Source organism: Mercenaria mercenaria, unplaced genomic scaffold, assembly GCF_021730395.1.
Source record: "Mercenaria mercenaria strain notata unplaced genomic scaffold, MADL_Memer_1 contig_4238, whole genome shotgun sequence".
Classification (NCBI taxonomy): Eukaryota; Metazoa; Mollusca; class Bivalvia; order Venerida; family Veneridae; genus Mercenaria; species Mercenaria mercenaria.
Window position 1 is genome coordinate 38,094 of NW_026462452.1, and position 22,563 is coordinate 60,656.

The 22,563-nt window shown below is 34.3% G+C and overlaps 1 protein-coding gene across 1 annotated transcript; it reads right to left on the minus strand.

The window, feature by feature from the left end:
* Positions 1–7,529: 7,529 nt before the first annotated feature.
* On the minus strand, positions 7,530–17,145 carry LOC128553712 (uncharacterized). The gene is made up of 4 exons (XM_053534887.1): positions 16,959–17,145; positions 16,079–16,448; positions 7,989–8,101; positions 7,530–7,585 (listed from the first exon to the last, which is right to left on the minus strand). The coding sequence occupies exons 1-4, from the start codon at positions 17,143–17,145 to the stop codon at positions 7,530–7,532; spliced, it is 726 nt and encodes a 241-aa protein (XP_053390862.1).
* Between the last annotated feature and the right edge of the window lie 5,418 nt (positions 17,146–22,563).

Genomic DNA, 22,563 nt, shown 5'->3' on the forward strand with positions numbered 1-22,563 from the left:
ATGAAGAATAAGAAGGTTGCCATTCTGGTCAGTTTCCATACAAGAGAATGTATAGCTAAAGTTATTAGTTATAAATATTGCTACCCCCCTAGACTGACTATTAAAGTTGCTAAAATAACATTCATAGCCCCATTGTGCGCGAATATACTTAATTTCTCTATCTGTAAAATGTGTATCTTGGAGAAAATAAATATTATATTTTTTCTCCTTCAGGTAATTAATAACATCTTTCCGTTTTCCTCTGTCAATAAAATAAAAGCAAAAAAGTTCACAATATATCTAAAAAACTAAGATACATGTAGGTTTCTAATGATACTTTCTAGAATTTATATGCCAATGTTTAGACATAATCTTTTGAACAAGAAAAAGAACAGTCTTTCATAAAGTTGTATATAAAAAGATACATGTAGGTTTCTCTGCAAAATGGGTATATGCAGCTATATCTCTATTTTAATCCAACAATATCTTCTTTGTAAAAGAAAGGAATGACAGAAATCTAACTTTTTTTTCTTGTTTTCTTCTCTCTTCCCAATTTCACAATAAAGGAAAAAAGAAACAACACCCTCTGCGCACAGAAAGAAAAAGTCACATGACTCTTAAAGAATACAAAATGCTGACACATAGAAACGTCTTACTGCAAAAGTGTCTTTGAGTATTTACGCGTATTAAAGAAATATTTACAAATAAGAGTACTGTACGGTTGTCTGCCAAAAGAAAAATCTTAGAAAGAAGAACTGATTTCCTGTGTATATAGCACATTTACTTTGGGTTTTTAATCGAGTAATGTACATAAATTGGAATGATCACTCAAGCTGGTATTTTAAAGAATATGATGGTAGATCTAAGTCCAAGAATGGTTAAGTAAATATGCAAATATAGTGTAATAGTGATGGTTTTAATTATTGCCATCCATAGCTGGTGTTAGATGATAGGTGTTTTATTCATATCTTAATAACATACTATTTTAAGTGTATAAATAAGAGAATTTTAGTGAAAGGGACTCTTAATTTTGGTAAGACTAGTACTAATTTATATGACTGCAGTGATCAGTCTACCACATGTTTGACACAGTGATAAATGTTTTAATATTGTTTGGATAAAGTCTTTTAATGTATTTTATTAGTAAACATCAACCTTCCATTTTAGATAGCGTTTTAACGGAAACATGTATTATCAATAGTATGAATATAATTTAAGTCTCTTGTAATTCTGTAAAAGAATGACCATTTGCAGATATAGATGCGATTGTATATTTGTATTTACTGGTGTTTGTAAATGGATGACACTATAATAAACAATAAATGTTTGCCTGTTCTGTTGTGAAAGCTGTGTTGCCTGGCTTTGGTGTCAACAAGTTCACAGACGTGCTAGTTACTTATTACTTCCGGCTTGGGTATACTTGGAAAGAAATTTATGGTTTATTTTGTATTTTACACATAACATTGCGGTAACTCTTTAACATGCAAGACGAACAGTCGAACGCCTTGGGGTGAAGAGATATAAGGCTGGTTCTCCGTCACCTGTAATGAAAGAAGTGAGAAATCTTTGCAACAGAGGGTATGGCACATGTTTATGTCATGAGACAGAATGAATGCATTTTAAGAAATAGTCAGGCATATATTGAAGACCATGGATACAGCTGGTGTGATTTTAAGGTCAAAACGTCTGTTACACAGACGTACATATTTCAAAAGTGGGCATGCATTTAGACGAACCCCTAAACTTTTGAAAAATCTGTACATGGGCTATTGATGTACAAAAAAGAAAAATACTAATGTTACGAGTATCTTATACTTATAAAGATCCACCAAAAATTGGTTGACTATATCGTCTAAACGTAAAGTTCCGAGGGTTGTTCGTGCAATTGTTACTCACTTATTTTAGCTTACATGTTTTGTACATTTTTTATTGCACGAACATGACGGTGTATATGTGAGTTTCTTATAACTATATATTTCTGAATAAATTGACAAACTACCTGATGACATATTACAATGACAGAATTTTGACGACCTAAAATGCGTCGGTATTTAGTTGAAAAAGAGATAATACGTCATATGTTATACTGAAATTGTTTGAAAAAAGAGCTCAGACGTCATTTCTTAAATTGAAATAAGTGAAAAGGAAAGTTCTATTTTATTGCCATCGCTACTCTGGGAGACATAGATGCCAAAGGTATATGTGTGTGTGTGTGTGTGGGGGGGGGGGGGGGTGGTATTTGTGTTGTTTTTTGCAGAATAACTCCAACAGAATAGCAGAATAGTTGAAGAGCAGAATAACTCCAGCAGAATGGCAGAATAGCAGAATAGGAGAATGACTGCAGCAGAATAGCAGAATAACTCCAGCAGAATAGCAGAATAGCAGAATAGCAGAATAACTCCAACAGAATGGCAGAATAGCAGAATAGCAGAATAATTCTGGCAGAATAGCAGAATAACTCCAGCAGAATACCAGAATAGCAGAATAACTCCAGCAGAATGGCAGAATAGCAGAATAACTCCAGCAGAATGGTAGAATAGCAGAATAGCAGAATAACTCCAACAGAAAAGCAGAATAACAGAATAGCAGAATAACTCCAGCAGAATGGCAGAATAGCAGAATAGGAGAATGACTGCAGCAGAATAGCAGAATAACTCCAGCAGAATAGCAGAATGGCAGAATAGCAGAATAGCAGAATAACTCCAACAGAATGGCAGACTAGCAGAATAGCAGAATAATTCTGGCAGAATAGCAGAATAACTCCAGCAGAATACCAGAATAGCAGAATAACTCCAGCAGAATGGCAGAATAGCAGAATAGCAGAATGACTCAAGCAAAATAGCAGAATAACTCCAGCAGAATAGCAGAATGGCAGAATAGCAGAATAGCAGAATAACTCCAGCAGAATGGCAGAATAGCAGAATGACTCCAGCAGAATAGCAGAATAGCAGAATAACTCCAGCAGAATAGCAGAATGGCAGAATAGCAGAATAACTCCAGCAGAATGGCAGAATAGCAGAATAGCAGAATAACTCCAGCAGAATGGCAGAATAGCAGAATGACTCCAGCAGAATAGCAGAATAGCAGAATAACTCCAGCAGAATAGCAGAATGGCAGAATAGCAGAATAACTCCAGCAGAATGGCAGAATAGCAGAATAGCAGAATAACTCTGGCAGAATAGCAGAATAACTCCAGCAGAATAGCAGAATAACTCCAGCAGAATGGGAGAATAGCAGAATAGCAGAATAACTCCAGCAGAATGGCAGAATAGCAGAATATTAGAATAACTCCAGCAGAATGGCAGGATAGCAGAATAGCAGAATAACTCCAGCAGAATGGCAGAATAGCAGAATAACTCCAGCAGAATAGCAGAACGACAGAATAGCAAAATAGCAGAATAACTCTAGCAGAATGCAGAATAGAAGAATAGCAGAATAACTCTAGCAGAATGGCAGATCAGCAGAATAACTCTAGCAAAATGGTAGAATAGCAGAATAACTCCAGCAGAATGGCAGAATAGCAGAATAGCCGAATAGCTCCAGCAGAATGGCAGAATAGCAGAATAGCAGAATAACTCCAGCAGAATAGCAGAATAACTCCAGCAGAATGGCAGAATAGCAGAATAACTCAAGCAGAGTGGCAGAATAGCAGAATAACTCTAGCAGAATGGCAGAATAGCAGAATAACTCTAGCAGAATGGCAGAACAGCAGAATAACTCCAGCAGAATGGAAAAATAGTAGAATAAGTTCAGCTGAATGGCAGAATAGCAGAATAACTCCAGCAGAATGGCAGGATGAATAGAAACAAACTGAAAATGAACACTTCAGAAACTGAATTTATCATGTCTTGTACCTGACCTCAGTTGAACAAATATTTCACAAATGCGATTAACATTGCGGGTGATGATATCAAACGTGCAAGCATAATTAGATATCTCGGTGCATTTCTTGACGAAGCACTGAACTTTAAAGATCATATAAATCGCAAATGTCTTACAGTCATGTTGAATTATCTACGAAGTAAGAACATCCGTTAATATTTAACAAAATCAGCCACTGAAATTTTAGTTTTGTCTCTAGTTATTTCACATCTGGATTACTGCAATGTCATACTGTATGGTGTAGCTAACGGTGAGGTGCGTATGATGCAATGTATTCAAAACATGTGCGCAAAAGTTGTCCATAACCGAAAATTTGACAGTTCTAAACAGGCATTGTATGACCTACATTGGTTGCCGGTGAAAGCAATGATTGTGTTCAATGTATTTAACAGAATTGCTTAGACAGTATATTCATACTAGTACATAAGGTTTGAGATAGTCCGAATGTCGTTATGTTGTTCCATACAACAAGTGCAAAACATTCAATAATAGAAGTTTCTGTACTATTGGTTCAAAACTGTGGAATGAACTGCCGTTAGAACTATGCAAAAGAAAAACACTTGCCACATTAAAAAATCTTAAGACACTGTATTTCAGAGACTTCGTGTCATTGTTCTAAATGTTTTGCTAACTATTTTAGCAGCATATAATAGTTTTTGAATTTTTGTAAAAGGTTTTACATTTTATATTGATATTTTTAATTGTTGGTGCAGGCACTATTGGTAAGGTTGTATGTAGTATTTCTTTTTTTCTAGTAATAACACCATTAACCAGGGGCTTTGAACATCGATATGCAGCCCGTCTGTGCATACCATGTAAGGCTGTTTAAGCACTGGCATTCGCAATACAGGTAAAATAACTTCAGGGGGAAGGTTGCAGTCATTACTTTTTGTTTAAACAAGGCTGTTATGATTGTTAATATCATTATTGTCGTTATTATTATTATTACGTACACTGTCATTGAATATGTCTTTGTACAGAAATAGGCGTTTACTCAAATTATTCAGTTCAAGATTCAGTTTCAAAGTAATTCTGCTATTCTGCTAGAGTTATTCTGCTATTCTGCTATTTTGCTTGATTTATTCTGCTATTCTGCTTTTCTACAATTCTGCTGGAGTCATTCTGTTATTCTGTTATTCTGCCATTCTGCTGGAGTTATTCTGCTATTCTACCAATCTGCTGGAGTTATTCTGCTATTCTGCCATTCTGCTGGAGTTATTCTGCTATTCTGTTGTTCTGCCATTCTGCTGGAGTTATTGTGCTATACTGCTTTTCTACCATTCTGCTGAAGTCATTCTGTTATTCTGCCATTCTGCTGGAGTTATTCTGCTATTCTGCCATTCTGCTGGAGTTATTCTGCTATTCTGCCATTCTGCTGGAGTTATTCTGCTATTCTGTTGTTCTGCCATTCTGCTGGAGTTATTGTGCTATTCTGCCATTCTGCCATTCTGCTGGAGTTATTCTGCTATTCTGCCATTCTGCTGGAGTTATTCTGCTATTCTGCTATCCTGCCATTCTGCTGGAGTTATTCTGCTATTCTGCCATTCTGCTGGAGTTATTCTGCTATTCTGCTATTCTGCTGGAGTTATTCTGCTATTCTGTCATTCTGCTGGAGTTGTTCTGCTGTTCTGCTATTCTGCTGGAGTTATTCTACTATTCTGCTATTCTGCTAACTTCATACAGATCATTTGATGAAACTTTTTTTCAATACACATAAAATGTAGCAAATTTTGTCAAAATGTATAATGAAATACTGTAAATGCAGTAAAAATATTCCATTTTGAGAAAAAAAAATCACTTCTTGGGTTTGTTTATATGACTGACCAATCAGAACGCACAGACGCTACCTTATTCCCAGGTATACACTTACCTCATTCCCAGTAAGTTCCCTGTACTTTTTTTTAATTGGTGGTCTCTGACCTACAAAAGAGCGAAAACTCAAGGAAATTCAGTACTTATTTGTAAATATTAAGAAAACTACCGGGAACCATGATTAGTTACTTGACAGACATATAAACATGAACAAGTTAAAGCATAGCAAAAGTTCCTTCTAGGGCACATCTATATAAATATATAATGATCATCTTGTTAAATTTTGGTTGCAATGTCTGTTTTATACTGCCAAAAAATATCAAGTAAGAATTTACGCTAGTTATTTAACATGAATTGTTAAATCCAACAACAAATTTAATCTGTTATCGTTGGTTGACGTGTTTTCGATATTGACGTATTTTCGAGTCTTTTCCTTTCAAGTTTACCTCGTCACCGCGGAAGTGGAATGTCGTCATACTTTGTTTACAATTTTTGACAGTTCCTACCGCTAATCGATCGTGCTTGTTTTTTGACAGAATGCGCCAGAAAAACGTAAGTTTCTTTACTTCAAAACAGGGTGCTAAAATTATTAGCACCTTATATTTTTTGTGGAAATTTCACACATTTCATTTTAATGATAACCTGGCAACTGCTGTAATCAAGTGTTTTATATATTTTAGGCAAATCCAATGAGAGCATCAATGAAGTACAGACTGTGAAGTCCTACAGCTATGACTTCAGCATACCAGGCTGTGAAAGAAGCTAAGATGCCCATCAAGACTGCTGCTCGCCAGTATGGTGTGCCTCAAACAACTCTACGAGATCGTGTGTTGGGTAGAGTTGATCCTGAAACATTGTCATCTGGTCCTCAGGCGTTTTTTTCACAAGAAGAAGAGGCTGTGTTTGTAAACCATATAAAAGCTATGGCGGAACTGGGATATGGATATTCGCATAGTGAAGTAACAGGACAAGCTAGTAATTATGCGTTGTTCCTAGGGAAACGTGACAAGGATCATCCTCTTAGTGACAGTGGTTCCGTGGATTTATGGACAGATGGCCAGAGATGAAGGTTTTGAAACCAAGAGCCCTTTCTAACTATAGAGCTCAGGCTGCCTCTGAGGAAACAGTCTCTTCCTACTTTGAAAATCTAAAGTCTGTACTAGAAGAGAATGGTTTGATTGATAGACCTGAACTTATTTATAACGTTGATGAGAAGGGAGTTCAGACAGAGCACAGTCCCCCATATGTTGTTTGCGCCAGCAAATCAACCCCAGCAATAACGTCATCACGCTCATCTACAACCACTATTCTAGCTTGTGGAAATGCTATTGGGTCTCAAATGCCACCCTATTTCATCTTCAAAGGGCAGAGAATGAGGGATGAAATTCTGCAAGGCTCATCTCCAGGTTCACAAGGCACAGTTACTGACAGCTGATGGTCAAATACAGCTGTTTTTCTGGAATATCTGGACACTCATTTTTTGAAATACATTCAAAGGCCAAATAGTGAAACACCAGTTGTGCACACAAATCACACATTAATTTCCAAGTCATTAACTGGGCATAAAAACATAATGTCATTCTCTTGGTACTACCTGCCCACACAAGCCACATCTTGCAGCCCTCAGATGTTGGGTGTTTCGGGCCACTTCAAAGGATTTACAATTCAGAATGTCAGTAGTTTGTAAGAAACAACCCTGCTTCTAAAATTACGCGGTACGACATTTGTTCGTTGGTGTGCCCTGCTTATGCTTCAGCTCTCTCTGTGGTTAACTTGAAGTCTTCGTTCCAACGATGTGGCATATATCCGTATGACCCAGCTGTGATTACAGATCTTCAGCTAGCTCCATCAAAGGCCTATACAGTTCCACACACTGGATCTTCTTCGTCCACTTCTCCTTTGCCAGGCTGCTCTACAAATACAAATCAATCACAAGACAGAGTAGCAAATCAACCACAGGAATTTTTCAAAACATCAGAGAATGTAATAGTCAGGAAGCAAGAATTTGAACATAAGAGAAAAAATAATTATGTTAGCCAAATTGTGTCTAGGAAGTCTATAACAGCATCAGAAGTTGAAAATAAAATCATTGAACACCAGAATTAAATGAATTCCAAATATCCAAAGTCTGACAAGAAAAGGTCTGCAAGTAACAATGGTAAACTTAAAGCAAGTACAAAACGCCAGAAGGTACCAGTTATAATGAGCTCAGACTCTGAGGACTCTTTGGATGAAGTTTCAGACGATGACAAATGTTGTGTTTGTAAATTGTTTCAACCAAAAAAACTGAAAAGCTGGGTCTCCCTGGTGTTCACTAAATGGGCTCAATGTGATTTCCAGTCCTGCAACCACTGGACTCATCTGAAGTTTTGCTGCAAGGAGACTGTTGTGAGGACTCATGATATCTTCATCTGCCCATGCCACAGCACTGAAAATACAAACGATAAACAAAATTTGCAGTTGTAATAACTTTAACTGCTTTCGTTTTACATGTTTTGCAGTTATATTTGTAGTTAAAATACTTTTGAACAGTAACTGTATATGGGGAGCTCTTCAATTTGGAGTCTCGAAACTACGTCAAAGTTAAACAAAATGGCGCCGATCTAGTTTGTTTTGTTTGAAAGTATTTGAAGAACATAAGCTTTATTATTGCGTACTGAAGAAAGTGATAAATGATAAATAAATCAAATTTTTGGTAAGGCAAACTTCTAACTACTTTTATTGTGTTTTTCTGTGATAGTCGCCATTACGTCCTTATAGTATCGAAAACCCGTCAATCAAGGATACCACTTTCAGTTGAGTAAATACGGCAATAAGACATTGACCCGGTCAATCCATTACGATTCGATGCGTGAATTTGTTGCGCATAATTAGAGGGTCGCAATGGGGTTTGTTTTCACATATTAACCATGCATTTGAAGGTAGCGATAATATTTAGTTGTTTACATGTAAATTTGCTGATATATGTCTATCTGTTTGTACATATGTTATGTTCTTCAAGAATGGAGGAAATAAAAGAACCAATCAACCATCCTCGGGTTTAGTAATATGTAATCCACGGAACGCGTTCAGTCAAAGGGTCGCCTCAATTAGGAAAGAATAGTTTTAATGTCAGAGTTTATTTCTAAGGTCAGGGAGTTTGATTGGCCAGCATGTAATGACAACAGCTTTCGATATCAGTAACTCAGTCAAGTGTGACTTACCGAATCATAATGTTCCTTCTCAAGAGAAGGAACAATGAGCATTATCGATTACATGTGTTGTTTTTTTCCCCAGCATATCAGCAGGGACATCCCCAGTTTTTATTATATTTGACTGGCATATCGTAGTAGGTTGTGCCCCTTGAAAATTTTCCGATAATCACATAACTTTTCAATTTCTTTAACTTTAGAGGCAAATAAATTATATTTTCCAAAATATAAAAACTTATTACCACATGGGTAGTTGTTCTTGACTTTATAAACAATACAATAGCATATTTATAATTGTAATAGGGTAAAAACTTCTTGCTTCCATTTAATGTCAAAGTATACCAAGAAAATTAAAAACTGTTGGATTTCTTACAGTTCTGATGTAACATAAACGGTGTTAATTTACGGAACTGCATATACCAACAACTGATGTACGATTCAATATAGATTTTTGAAATAATAACGTTCATAATTGTCTCATTAGACAAAAAATTAAAACAAATGAACAGAACAGAATAGAACAGAGCTTTGATTTTTCACCCAACTGTTTATAACAACAATACGAATCAACATAAATTACATTAGTTCCGACTGAAAGCTGAATATATGTGAAATATTGAAACGTTCGGCGACAGGAGAAAAACGACGTCAATAAGAATAATTTCCTTAGGAAATAGTGTAATTTGCATGTTAGGCGATCAGTAAAAGCTGGCAAGAGGGGGAGAGACTGTGTACATTTATTTAGATAAAAGATACAGCATGATTTCTACGCTACTGTACGGAGAAAGGGGGAAATTAACAGACACGCAATATCATATCTGTTTTAGAAGTGAAAACAAAGCATGAAAAAAAAAAACAAGACAAAAAGAAAACATTTATAATAACATGCTTTCCATGAGTTTGCATGGTAGGATTTTTTCTTTAGTACGACCTACATTTTTTGTCACCGTTTTGTTCGTGGAAAGCATGCAAAGTAGACACCTTTACAGCTAAAGACTTTACTTTACACGGAAAAATTTGATTTCATGATTGAATTGTATAATAAGTACAAACACATATCTGAATTGCAGATTTGATTTATGTATATCATTCATTATACAAGACTAAAGTCAGAACTAATAAAAACAATGAGTTCGGATATCAATGATACACATGCAACAATGCTGATAAGAAAAATCAGAAACTTGATTCATAATCAAATAGATACCTTGCAGTTTACAGGAAGGATCAAGTGTGTGTGCGTGTTTTACGAACACGTATTTTTTTAAGTTTGTTAAATTGCTCGTTATTTTTTTTTTTTTTGCCATTGCCTGTCAAATACAGTATTGCTTAGTTTATTGCTTTATTGTATCATGTTTTAAAGAGCAAACCTCTAGGCATGAAAGTTAAACAAATGTAATGTAGACAAGAACATTCAAACAAAATGGGAATACATTCATCTTCACACAAGTTTCGTTTTTCTCGAGGAAAACTATTATACATGTTTTTGTGGGAAAGTTCGTTTACAAAATAATCATCGGATTTCAATGTTTAGCCGTTAATTTATTTAAATGTTTTCATTTTCTGTTACATGACAAGACGAATTTCGCAATATCATGTTGTTGTTTTTTACAGAAATATTTTATATCTTTATAAGAATAATATTTCTATATGAATCTATAAAACAACATGATTTATATAAAAAAAAAAAACTAGCTACGTGTTTTGTTGCTTTCTATGGAGTAATATACTAGTTTAATTTCCGTGTATTGCCCAAAGCAAAATATTAAGATCAATGCAAAATCCGTGACAAAGAATTATTGACTTGGGTCACTGGCACCAGAACAGAAAGAAAATGCCTCTGTATATGTTATACCTTTCCCCTAGGTATTATATAATAACCATGGTCACGAAGGGGAAAGTATACTAACCCGTTTCAATCGTTTATTTCTCAACTTAAACGCGCAGTTCGGTGAATGGGTACCTAGTATATTGAACAAGCGATAATTTATGTTCCAACGTGCACCAGTCACATTGTCTCAATATTCCATATTGCTGAGATTATCAACATACTTTATGCTTTCGTCAACGTTACAGAAAAAACTTGCGTGACCTTCCCAAATGAACATCCGGTCTAGAGGTCACGGCAGTGTGCACATGTTAGGCGAAACGTAAACAAACAAAAACAGAATTTAAAAAAAATCACAATTTTACACTAAAACTCGAAATGATGAATGAAATTCATCTTGTATATGATTTTTAATTTGAAATCATACATTGGTCTACATCTGTTCTGTTTATTTTATTCATTTTGCACATTTATGCTGCATTTTCACATATTAGCGAACACGTGTAGTAAAATGACGATTGACATACATTTTCTCAACAGCCAGTCAGAACGGTTTTGTAATCTAGAACGGAACTTCACCAAGGAAGGTCAAGCAAGTTTTTTGTGTAACGTTGAAAAAACTATAAACTACGCGTTGTTTTTGTGAGATAAGAAGTATTGTACAAATGTGAACGGTACACAATGAAAGATAAATTACCACTTGTTTGATATCCATAGTACACATTTACCGAACTGCGTGCTTTAGGTATGAAATGCGCGATTGAAACGTGTTAGTATATTTTCCCCTTCATGACCATGGGTCTTATAGTATACCTAGGGGTAAGGTATAACATGTACAGAGGCATTTTCTTTCTGTTCTGGTGCCAGTGACATGAATGACACAACTTTTAGCTAATGTTAGATAGACAATCCAATATGGAGGGAACTGCTTTAACACAGTCAATAATTAAGGGAGATAATTCTTGAAAATTCTCGTAAAAAAACTGACCATGGAAAGAAATAGGGGAAACTTTCACGGTAAATTTTTGAACTTAAAGTTTATGGGCTCAGACACGGCCGTTTCAGTATGTATTGAAAACTCGGGATTACATGAACGTCAGTCCAGGGACTGCTTCCGATGGTAGCGTTCTTCTTGACATCTATAATGTATTATGATCCACTTTACTGCATAACAGTACTGTTATTTTGATTATGGAATACCAAGAGGAAGCGTATATAAACGAAAACGATATCACTAGCTGTCATGTTGTTATATTTCTATTCCTTTTGGGATCATGGAGTTCCGTGGGTGTGAGGGTCGTGATATATTTCATGAGTTTGTTTGAAGATGATTTTCCTAATTATAACCCCAAAAATGAAGTTTATGGGGGTGAGGATTATATAGGAGTCATTGTAGGAGTAAGCCGATCAGACTGTTGCAAAATTTTCGCGGAGAACTACTTATACATTCGAATGAAACTTCATACAAGTGAACACCATGAAAAGTAGTTATAAGTAACTTATTGTTTTCTTGGGTCGACGAAGTGGCACCGAGTAATATATTTCCCATCAGGTTTACAAGTCCACGAACTACTTCCCCATCTTATAGAGCTTCAGATGAAACTTCAAACAGAGGAACAACATGAAATGTACTTGTGCGTGACAATTATTTCCTGCCTTGTCGTATGTGAAGGAGAGTCTTTGGAGTCACTGGGTCACATTTACACCCCAGACGACACCCACACCACAACTTAAGTTTCCATAGTTTTTAAGTGAACGGAACTTCGTACATGTGATAATTATGGGGTTTCACATATATGTTTCTAGGGTTGGAGGAAGTGGGAGGCACTGGATCATCACCCATTACCCATCAACTTTGTAGTGCGAACTACTTCCATTGTTAATGAAATTTCATACATGTGATCGCAACGAAATGTACTTGTATTTGACGTGTCTTTTCTGGTATAGGCGCTTGGACACCCATACCCCCTTAATTTCCAAAGAATTAAATAGATTCCAATGAAATTTTATACACTTGATCACTATGAAACATAGTTGTGAGTGAAATTTTTCGGTGGAAGAAAGTGAGGGAGTATGTGACGTTGTCGTAATTAAACAAGAGGATTATGATGACCCTATATCGCTACATTTTTAACCCCACATGACCCAGTTTCGAACTTGGCCTAGGAATCATCAAGATAAACATTTTGACCGATTTTAATGAAGGTAAGGTCATAAATGTGGCCTCGAACAAGCTTTTCCTTTGATTTGACCGGGTGACCTAGTTCTTGATCCCATATGACCCAGTTTTTAACTTGGCATAGGAATCAACACGATAACCATTCTGACCAAGTTTCATGAAGACTGGATCATATATGTTGCCTCTAGGGTGTTAACAATCTTTTCCTTTGATTTGACCCGGTGACCTAGTTTATGACCCCACATGACCCAGTTTCAAACTTTAGTCTAGAGATCATCAATATAAACATTTTGTACAAGTTTGTATCAAATCAAAGTATAAATGAAACCTCTATATGGCTGAAAGGGTCAAAATAGAAATTTTCAGGAGCAGTTACTCTAGAACCCATGATGGAACCTAGCCAGTTTTCAAAAGGAATCGAGATGTTATTGTGACTTAAGTTGTGTGTAAGTGTGGTTAAAATCAAATGTATAATATCACTTCTATCATGTTTACAAGGTAAAAATTAACAAATTTTGGCTCTTTTAGGGGTCAGTCAGGGGCCGTAACTCCGGGACTTACTAGTATGATTGGATCTGACGGATTCATCATGGAATCCAAGACCTTTTGTTTTTAAAGATATTTTGCAAGCTTGTATCAAATCAAACCATAAATGAAGTCTCTATATGGCTGCAAAAGCCAAAATAGAAAATTTTGGGCATTTAAGGGGCGATAACTCTGGAACCCAGGATGAGGTCTGACCAGTTTCCGAAAGGAATCGAGATATTATGCCAATATTTTTTTTTTGCAAGTTTGATTAAAATCGATTGCAAAGTGTGGTCTCTATCGTGTTCACAAGAAATTGTGGACGATCACAAAAGCTCACCTTGTCACTATGTGACAGGTAAACTGAAAAGTTTTACACGGCTTAATTCTTTTTCTACAATATTGAGTTTGATTAAAAGCTGATTTTTCAAAACTTTAGAATACATTTAGAAAATTCGACAGATAAAAAGACAGGATCTTGCGCTTGATATTTGAACTGAGAAATTATGATATCACAAAAGTTTTTATAATGGGCGTTTGTAGAAAAATCACAATTTTTATTATATTTTCGCGAATAGAAATTGTCCTACAGTGTAGATTTTAACGAAACTTCTCACAGTCATGAATAAACATATGGTCTATAAAATGGAAAAATAAAATGTAAATGTATGTTTGTTTTTGAGATATTGGCTAATGATTCAAGAGCTCCTCACATTACACGCTGATTTTAATATATTATTTTGAATTATTTAACGAGTCAAACGTTTCAATATCATTTTTCTCTTTCGATAGATAGTAACGTTGCTGTTTTAATAAATTTGTTGCCATTAATTTATATTAATTAATAATTTCCGTACACCGAGTCTAGGCTTTATTCTACGATATCCAGATACTACAGTAAATGGCGTTACGTTATTACTTCCAGTTTATCAAACATGCAGAACTGCCTTAAGTTGCTAGGAATTCGAATTGCAAACTGAACACTGTTTTGCAGTTTGCTATTGAGATTGCATTTAAAAGAAATGCAAATTGCAATTCAAATCGCAAACTACAAATTGCAGTCTGGGATCGAATTTCAAACTACAAACTGTTTTCGAAAAAATGTAGTGCGCCGTTCGAGTTGCATCAACTCTATGGATTCCTAGAACCGACTTAAGCGGAACTCTACTAAAATTTAAGCACTCTTGACAATATCTCCTAGGAGAAACACCTCATCAAAGGCGGATATTTACCTTTAGCTATTAGGAAATTACTTTTTAGAGCAGCAACCATTTTTAAACAAACACATTTTATTCATCCCAACTAGAGATTGCATTGCTTGGACTCCATGATTTCAAAAACAATAATAACACGGAATCCAAAAATAATAATGGTCAATAAAAGCAAGCTTGAAACGCATTTATAATTTGCAAATGCAAATCTTGTTTGTTTTGAAAAAAAAAACGTTTTATAGAAGACGAGGTATACAGTGTAGCTTTATGAATCTCAACTGCGTACTGTTAACAGATGTAAATACTATGTGTTACGTATACTGTAGCTTTATGAATCTGCTATTTACCCAAATAGCCCTTGTACCTCAAAGTTTACAACCAAATATGGACTTTCAATTTAAAGAAAACTAGACGTTTTCAAAAGAAAACTTGTTAACTATAGAATTACATCCTTGGTAAAGGTAATACAGGTAAAGGTTAAGTCATAAAAACATTTATCAATCTTTGTCAAAATCTCATAATTTCTTTTTCTCACAAAAATGATGTTAAGTTAAAGAACGTCCGTACCACACGGTTAAATAAGGCCTAAAGAAGAACCTGATCATTTAAATAGAATTTCATAATTTAACAACGATGTATTTAAGAAATAATTTATAGCAAAACGGTGCTTTAACACTAATTTAAACACGATGGGCGTAATAATTTCACGAGGGCGCAGCCCGAGCGAATTATTTCGAACGACGTATAACCGCCCGAGTGTATAAATAGTATTAAAACAACGTTTTGCTATAAAAAAAATCGATTCTAATATGAATTTTATTGTAAAATTTAGATCAAATATGACAGAACTGTTTCTTCGCGCATGTATGGCGCCAACTGTTAGGTCGTCACGCTCCTTTGTTTATGCAAGCCAGGACCGGAAATGTTAATACGACTTGCGGAAGAGTTCAGTTTGGGCGCAGAAGATGGCGAAATATTTTGCAAAGCGAATAACCAATTTAATATATATGTAAAATAATCAAGACAGTTGTTCAATGTGACATTTCGTTTTAAACAAGCTATTAAGTAAAACATTTGATCAAATTTGAAAACGCTGTTTCTAGATGTATACATGGCGCTAAATATCACGTCGACGTGACGTCAACATTATATCGTTGTGATGATTAAAGCATTGTTAGTCATATTAGAATTACATTTCTTTTGTATTTACTTTAAGTTATAACATTTAACACATTGTATGATATAGTTTAAAGGTATTGCATCATGCAGATCCATGTAAATAACTTGTTAATAGTATTTCTCTAAACAGTCACTTTCTCCAAATCGTTATTCCATTTTATCTGGTGACATGCGACTTTCCCTTCAAGCACAGCATGCACATTAAGAATCCGTTTTACAGCAATCACTCATACTGTTGAGTAATGAAAATTATTTATGTACTAGTATTCCAGCGAAACTGTTTGTAGCATACTGTCCGCTTTCCCAGAGGCTGTCTCCGCTGCAACTGTTTGTACATTGTACAGATACACACTGCCCTGCTTCTACCGCGGCGATAGCATCGAATGTGAAACATCCGCCAAATTTGTCACCATTTGCTGAACTTGATATCAACTTTTCTCCCAGCAAAATACCAAAATACATCCAGTCATCGCTTGCCACACATATCTGAGCTGAGAAATGGTATATTCCACCGACAGGCGCAACAAATATGCCAGTCTGATTGTTGTATGCATTTCCAATAGTAAAAATAGTGTCCTCGAAAATCATCAATTTTTTGTCCGCTAGTTTCTTGTCGGATATTTTGTGTGCCTTGAAGGCGACCGATGGTGTAATGGCTGATCCTGAATCATAAAACATTAGCTTAGAATTATTTATTTGTTTGCAAACTTGTTTTATTTCACGACTAACAGAAATTGCAATGTCTGAAAAATAAGAATTGTCTAATTTTCGGGACTTCTTGTCAGGGTTTATGTACTACATCGAATTCTGCCGCATTTAGTAAATTGATATTTTTGCTCTTAAAAACTAATTGTATGCTAAACGTACTATATTTACAAATTTTTTGTTAAATGAATGATACTGAATCATAAAACATTAGCTAAGAATTTTTTATTTGTTTGCAAACTTGTTTTATTTCACGACAAACAGAAATTGCAATGTCTGAAAAATAAGAATTGTCTAATTTTCGGGACTTCTTGTCAGGGTTTATGTACTACATCGAATTCTGCCCCATTTAGTAAATTGATATTTTTGCTCTTAAACACTAATTGTATGCTAAACGTCCTATATTTACAAATTTTTTGTTAAATGAATGATAGCATAATTAAGTAATGTAAATAATGCGTATATACCTATTATCCTTTCCATTTCTGTAGAAATGCCCTCCATTTTAATTCTGTTCTCATTTTCAATACGATCAATATCCACGGCGAACTTGTTTCTTTCAGTTTTCAGATCCACCAAAGTGTCTACTACTCGTTGTTTAGTATCATCAATTTCAGCCTTCATCTTTTCAACAAGGATTTCCTGCCTGATCATTTTTTCTAATGTTTGTTCTTCGAAATGAAATCTCGAACATGGAGGCTCTAAACCAAGACTTGGGCTTGAATTTAAGAGTAGATACACGATAAAAACGGAGACGTACATTTTCCTTATTGTTCAAGCTACGAACTAAAGAAAGAAAACATGTTTATCTAAAATTAAGCCTTTTATTACATCTATGGGTTGATACAAAAGTCAGTAATATTTTAGTGTCCATAAAAAAACTATAATATATAGAGGACATTTGTTTGTTTTGAATGAATATGGAATATATCTCACTGAGAAGTGAGAAAATTTCAAATATTTTTACGAGCGCGTAGCGCGAGTGAAAATGTGAACATTTTCTCACTTCTCAGTGAGATGTATTCCATATTCACGAACAACAAACAAATTTTCTTTTTATTTTATGCTTATTTATGTTGAGATATGCATTTTGCAACAAATTTTAATCTTAGCGCGGGAAAGAGACGCGCGTAAACGAACATGACGTCAGACGTGTTGTGACATTAAAGACGCACACGACCTAAAGATCCATTTTATTTTACTTCTTGCTGCATAACGTTATGAAATTCACATTAAGTAAAATAATTTGAATCGAGAAATATACTATAAAAACAAAATGCGGCTACAATGTTTATCCTTATTTAAGTAAATAATTTAAAATTCATACTCAATGTACAAGTAGATCGACAAAGCTATATATTACAATGAGTGATATGCAGTGAGTGATATGGATTATATCTCACTGGTAAAACACGGTATTTCATCAGTTAGCATAAAATAAAAATAGATACATTTTTCTATTAAATGAAACTATTGCATTTCGACTCCCTGCATATATTATCGTAGAATTATACAGTAGCACAAATCAATGTTTAGTTGTAGTCTATACTTTTACAGACGACAACATCATATGAAAAGGATAAGTATTGGGTCGAGATTGAATTACACTTGTTATTTCAATTGACTACAATATACAAATGTATATAGAAAATAGTGTGGTAAATATAAAATAAAAACACAAAAACAAATAAATAGTAAAAGTGGAAAACACACACTAATACTTTATTAAATTAAAGAAATACAGTATATTAGTCATACATGAAATGTTAAGCTACACAGATACTGTTACATAATTCAATCACCGTATAACTTTTGTAAAATACCATTTTACATCTTGCAAACTTTACAAGTACTCCGAATAAAATGGCTATATGTATTCGTTAAAACATTTCATGTGAAACCATATAAACTGTTCAATATCTTTATAAAACTTTATCAAATGATTGAGTGAAATAATTGAAGTTTCGGCAGGAAAAGCTAACATGTGATAAAAAGATTTTTTATTTGCGACTGAGTAAAATTGATAAAATGCTCGGCAGATCCTCTCATTTTATTGTTTTATTCAACTCGTTTGATAAAATCAATTTGAAAAGATATGTAATGTCCTCTATATATCTGACTGATAACAATATATATCTGACTGATAACAAACTAGACGTCGTTTTTATTATAACAGTTACAAATGAAAAAAAGATTATTTTACACATTTCAGACAAAATGGTCAACCCTTTTTGAAATGAAAAAAATCGTAGAATTACGATATCATGGAAAGTTTTCTCATGAAACACTCGTAAATATGTTAGAATTCTGAAGTAATGTCAGCGTAAATTATTTTTTCTTTGCTTAGACATATGTTATATTCATTATAATTTCAAACGCACATGTAATCAGAAACATTTAAATGTGAGAAAATGATTAAATACAACTTTGAAATGAATGTAAATGAAGTGATATCATAATGGGATGGGAAAGCATAAGAGCAATAGAGGGGGAAACACGTTTGTATATCTACACAAGATTATCTTACATAAAACAATGTCAAAAAGAGCAGTTATATGAAATTAATATGACATGTTAATTGTAATCAGGACCATACAAAATAAGATTAACTTTCTGGTATTATTTAATATATTTGGTGGCTGATAGTAATAACATACATTTACACTAAAATAAACTAAATAAAGTAAATTAATACTTCTGTAAATATAATAATTTGGTGTGTTTTACCACCGAGATCGCCGGTTAGGTATAAGAAAACCTTCCGTTTTAAGTATCCTAATACAAGATAGTCTGCAATTAAATAAAATACAACCGTACTGGGATTCTTAGAAAAGTCAGAACGTCTCCTTAAAGGGAATTCCGATAGTTTTTTATGCGCATCTTTCTGCGCAGCCGACACTTTCTATAGAAAACTGAACTGAAGTCAACATTTGTTGAAACATGTTACAGACAGTCTTAAATATGAGGAATCTTGAATGAAATAACATTTTTGATAAGTTTTATCAGTAATCAAATGTTGATACTGGTTTATGTTGTATTGACAAGTATCATGCCTGACAGATATCTTGCTATTTTTGTGGTTGTGTTTTCAAATCGCATTTTGGTACAAAGACAGTGTTGTTCATATAATGTAAGATAATTGACTTAGTACTGATAAGACAATATCACCTTTCAGATTATTTAGTATTCAATTATAGAAAGAATTAAGAATTTTTAAAACTTTTTTTTAAATTCTAGCAGACATACATGTAATCAATTTGGCCAGGTTCGCGCCATTTTCCGTCCGAACAGGTGTTGTATTCTAGCGGTCTTAACATAAAATTTAGCCTGGTGACCCATACATTTTTAGCCATTTTTATGCTCACAATACAATTATCTATACACAAGAAAAATAGGAAAAAATTCTATGAAAGAATTTTTTCAAAATTTAAAAAAATATTCTTCACTATGGGTATTTTTCACTGAAAAAAGTTCACAAAAGTAAATATGAAACAATATTTTTTTTTCATTTGTACGCATTATTGTAAGGATAGAGTATTACAAATATGACTATGATATCAAATAAGTATATGATAAAATCTGTGAAAAGAAAAAACTTTATTGTGCTGTCTTGATGTATATTTTGGTTGGTATTTATAAAAAAGCAGAAAATTATGAAAATGTTGAAAAATCGCTAGCAGTTTCAGTAACAGTGGGTGTGTTCAAAACAATTTTTTCACAAAAACAAGCCTGGTGACCTATTGTTTTTATTTGTTCATTGTTTTCAGCACAAATTTTCCTATCATATATGTGAATTTAAAAAAATTCTATGAAAGAAAAAAATCTATAGGAATTCTCTTTAACTGAAGTTTTGATATATTTTTCTTTACTGGCTTTATGGTAATTTTTTTTTAGTGTAAAAGTATCTATGTTTACTATCTGCACTCAAGTTTTTTTCTACGATTGAGTACAATAATTCAAAAACTTGCCCTAAAAGAATAACGGGGTGTTTTGTTTGTTCTGGTAGTCTGATTGCAGTCAATCTTAAAATTTTTGGATATATTCATGTACAGTTCAGCAACAACTGTTACTGAATACATAAATCTTAAAATAGCATATTGCCAAGTAAACAAATATCCATTTTCGTCACACTGGATAACAGGCTATCCCGACACCAGATGGATAAATAACCACGCTGAAAAAAACTCTAATGTAAATGGATACGCTGATTGTGACCCCAATGAGTGGTGGGGGTATATAGATTTGGTCTTGTCCGTGCGTCCGACCTTGTGACACACCTAGCTAAAAAAGTATTTGATATAGATTCATGAAACCTTGCATGAGTCTTAATCATGATATGAACTTGCGCACCTCCTATATTTTTATTTTGGTCTGCCCCCTATTTTTAGAGTTATGGCCCCTGAAATAGGCAAAAATGCCCATTTTCACATTGTGACTCGCATAGCTCAAAACGTATTTCATATAAATTGATTAAACCTTGTATGAGTCTTTATCACGATATGAACTTGTGCACCTCCTACTTTTTGTCTGGCTCCGCCCCCTATTTTCAGAGTTATGGCCCCTGAAATAGTCAAAAAAAGCACATTTTCACCTTGTGATGTGCCTAGCTCAAGAAGTATTTCATATAAATTGATTAAACCTCGTATGAGTCTTTGGCATGATATGAACCTGCATACCTACTTTTTGTCTGGCCCCGGCCCCTATTTTCAGAGTTATGGCCCCTAAAATAGTCAAAAATGCACATTTTCACCTTTTGACGCCCCTAGCTCAGGAAGTATTTAATATAAATGATTGAAAACTTGCATAAGTCCTTATCATGATATAAATTTGCACACCTCCTATTTTTTGGCCGGCTCCACTCCCTATTTTTAAAGTAATGGCCTCTGAAATAGTAAAAAAAATGCACATTTTCACCTAATTATGTGCCTAGCTCAAAAAGTATTTAATGTAAATTCATGAAACCTTGCTTAAGTCTTTATCATGATGTGACCTTTCACACTAGGCATTTTTCTTGAGAATCTTTGCACTTATTACTGAGTTATGGCCCTTGAAATAGCCAAAATAGTGGATTTTTTGTTTGTGATGCTCATAGCTCAAAAATATATGGCCTAGAATAATGAATCCTTTTCTTAAAATGTTTTTTAGGCTAAACCCCATTAACACTGCAAACATTTGAATTATTGCTCCTTATTTGTGACAAATGTACCAATGGGTGCACACCCTGTGTCCTACAGACACATTCTAGTTTTTTCTTTATTTCTATTGATATCAGCCAATCCTTGCAAATCAACTTGACACTTTTGTTAAGGGGTGTAAAAGAAATCGTTACGATTTGAGAAATTCCCTGCCAATTTCTCCAGTCTGAAAAATCGATTAAAAATCCAGGGTTTTACGCTCAGATGAATTCGTTGATGAATAATCTGTGAAAAGTTTAACCATTTGGTTTAACAGATGTGTCTTTTCGGAGCATCTGTGTGAAATTTCCTGGTTCTGCTAAAAGAGCAGTTCTAAGTTCTTTCTGAAAAAAATTTAGCCGTTAAAAAGGTATGGGTGAAAAAAAAAATGATTGTCGAAAACGACAGGTTATATTTGCAACAGGCAGTTGTTGAAGTCGGATGCTGGCTATCAAGAATACAGGCATCTTGTAGTCAGTTTAGATGCCTTACTGTCTCCCTTTTTCATATAAATGTATGATTTGTATCTTTCCATTCATGTTTTTGCAAATTCTTTCATGTTTTATTTGTGTATAGGTGAACACAGTCAGTGTTCACGTTTTTAGTTTTATAAATACTAACGAATTATGATCTCTTATCGCCATTTAGAGTAATTCCAGTCGGCTTCATTATCAGTCTCCTATAGCCCAGTTTTAGGGCTAAAGGTTTGCTTGGTTCCGTCCATCCTTTCGTCCGCCCGTCCGTCCGTCCGGAATTTCTTGTCATGTCTGTAACTATTCATAAATGGACCGATTCAAATAACTTCAAATAAGTGTTACCCATTACAAGGATTTGCGATGCACCACACACGGGTGACTACATTCAATGCCAGTGTTACACGTTCTGTGTAAGTATTTTC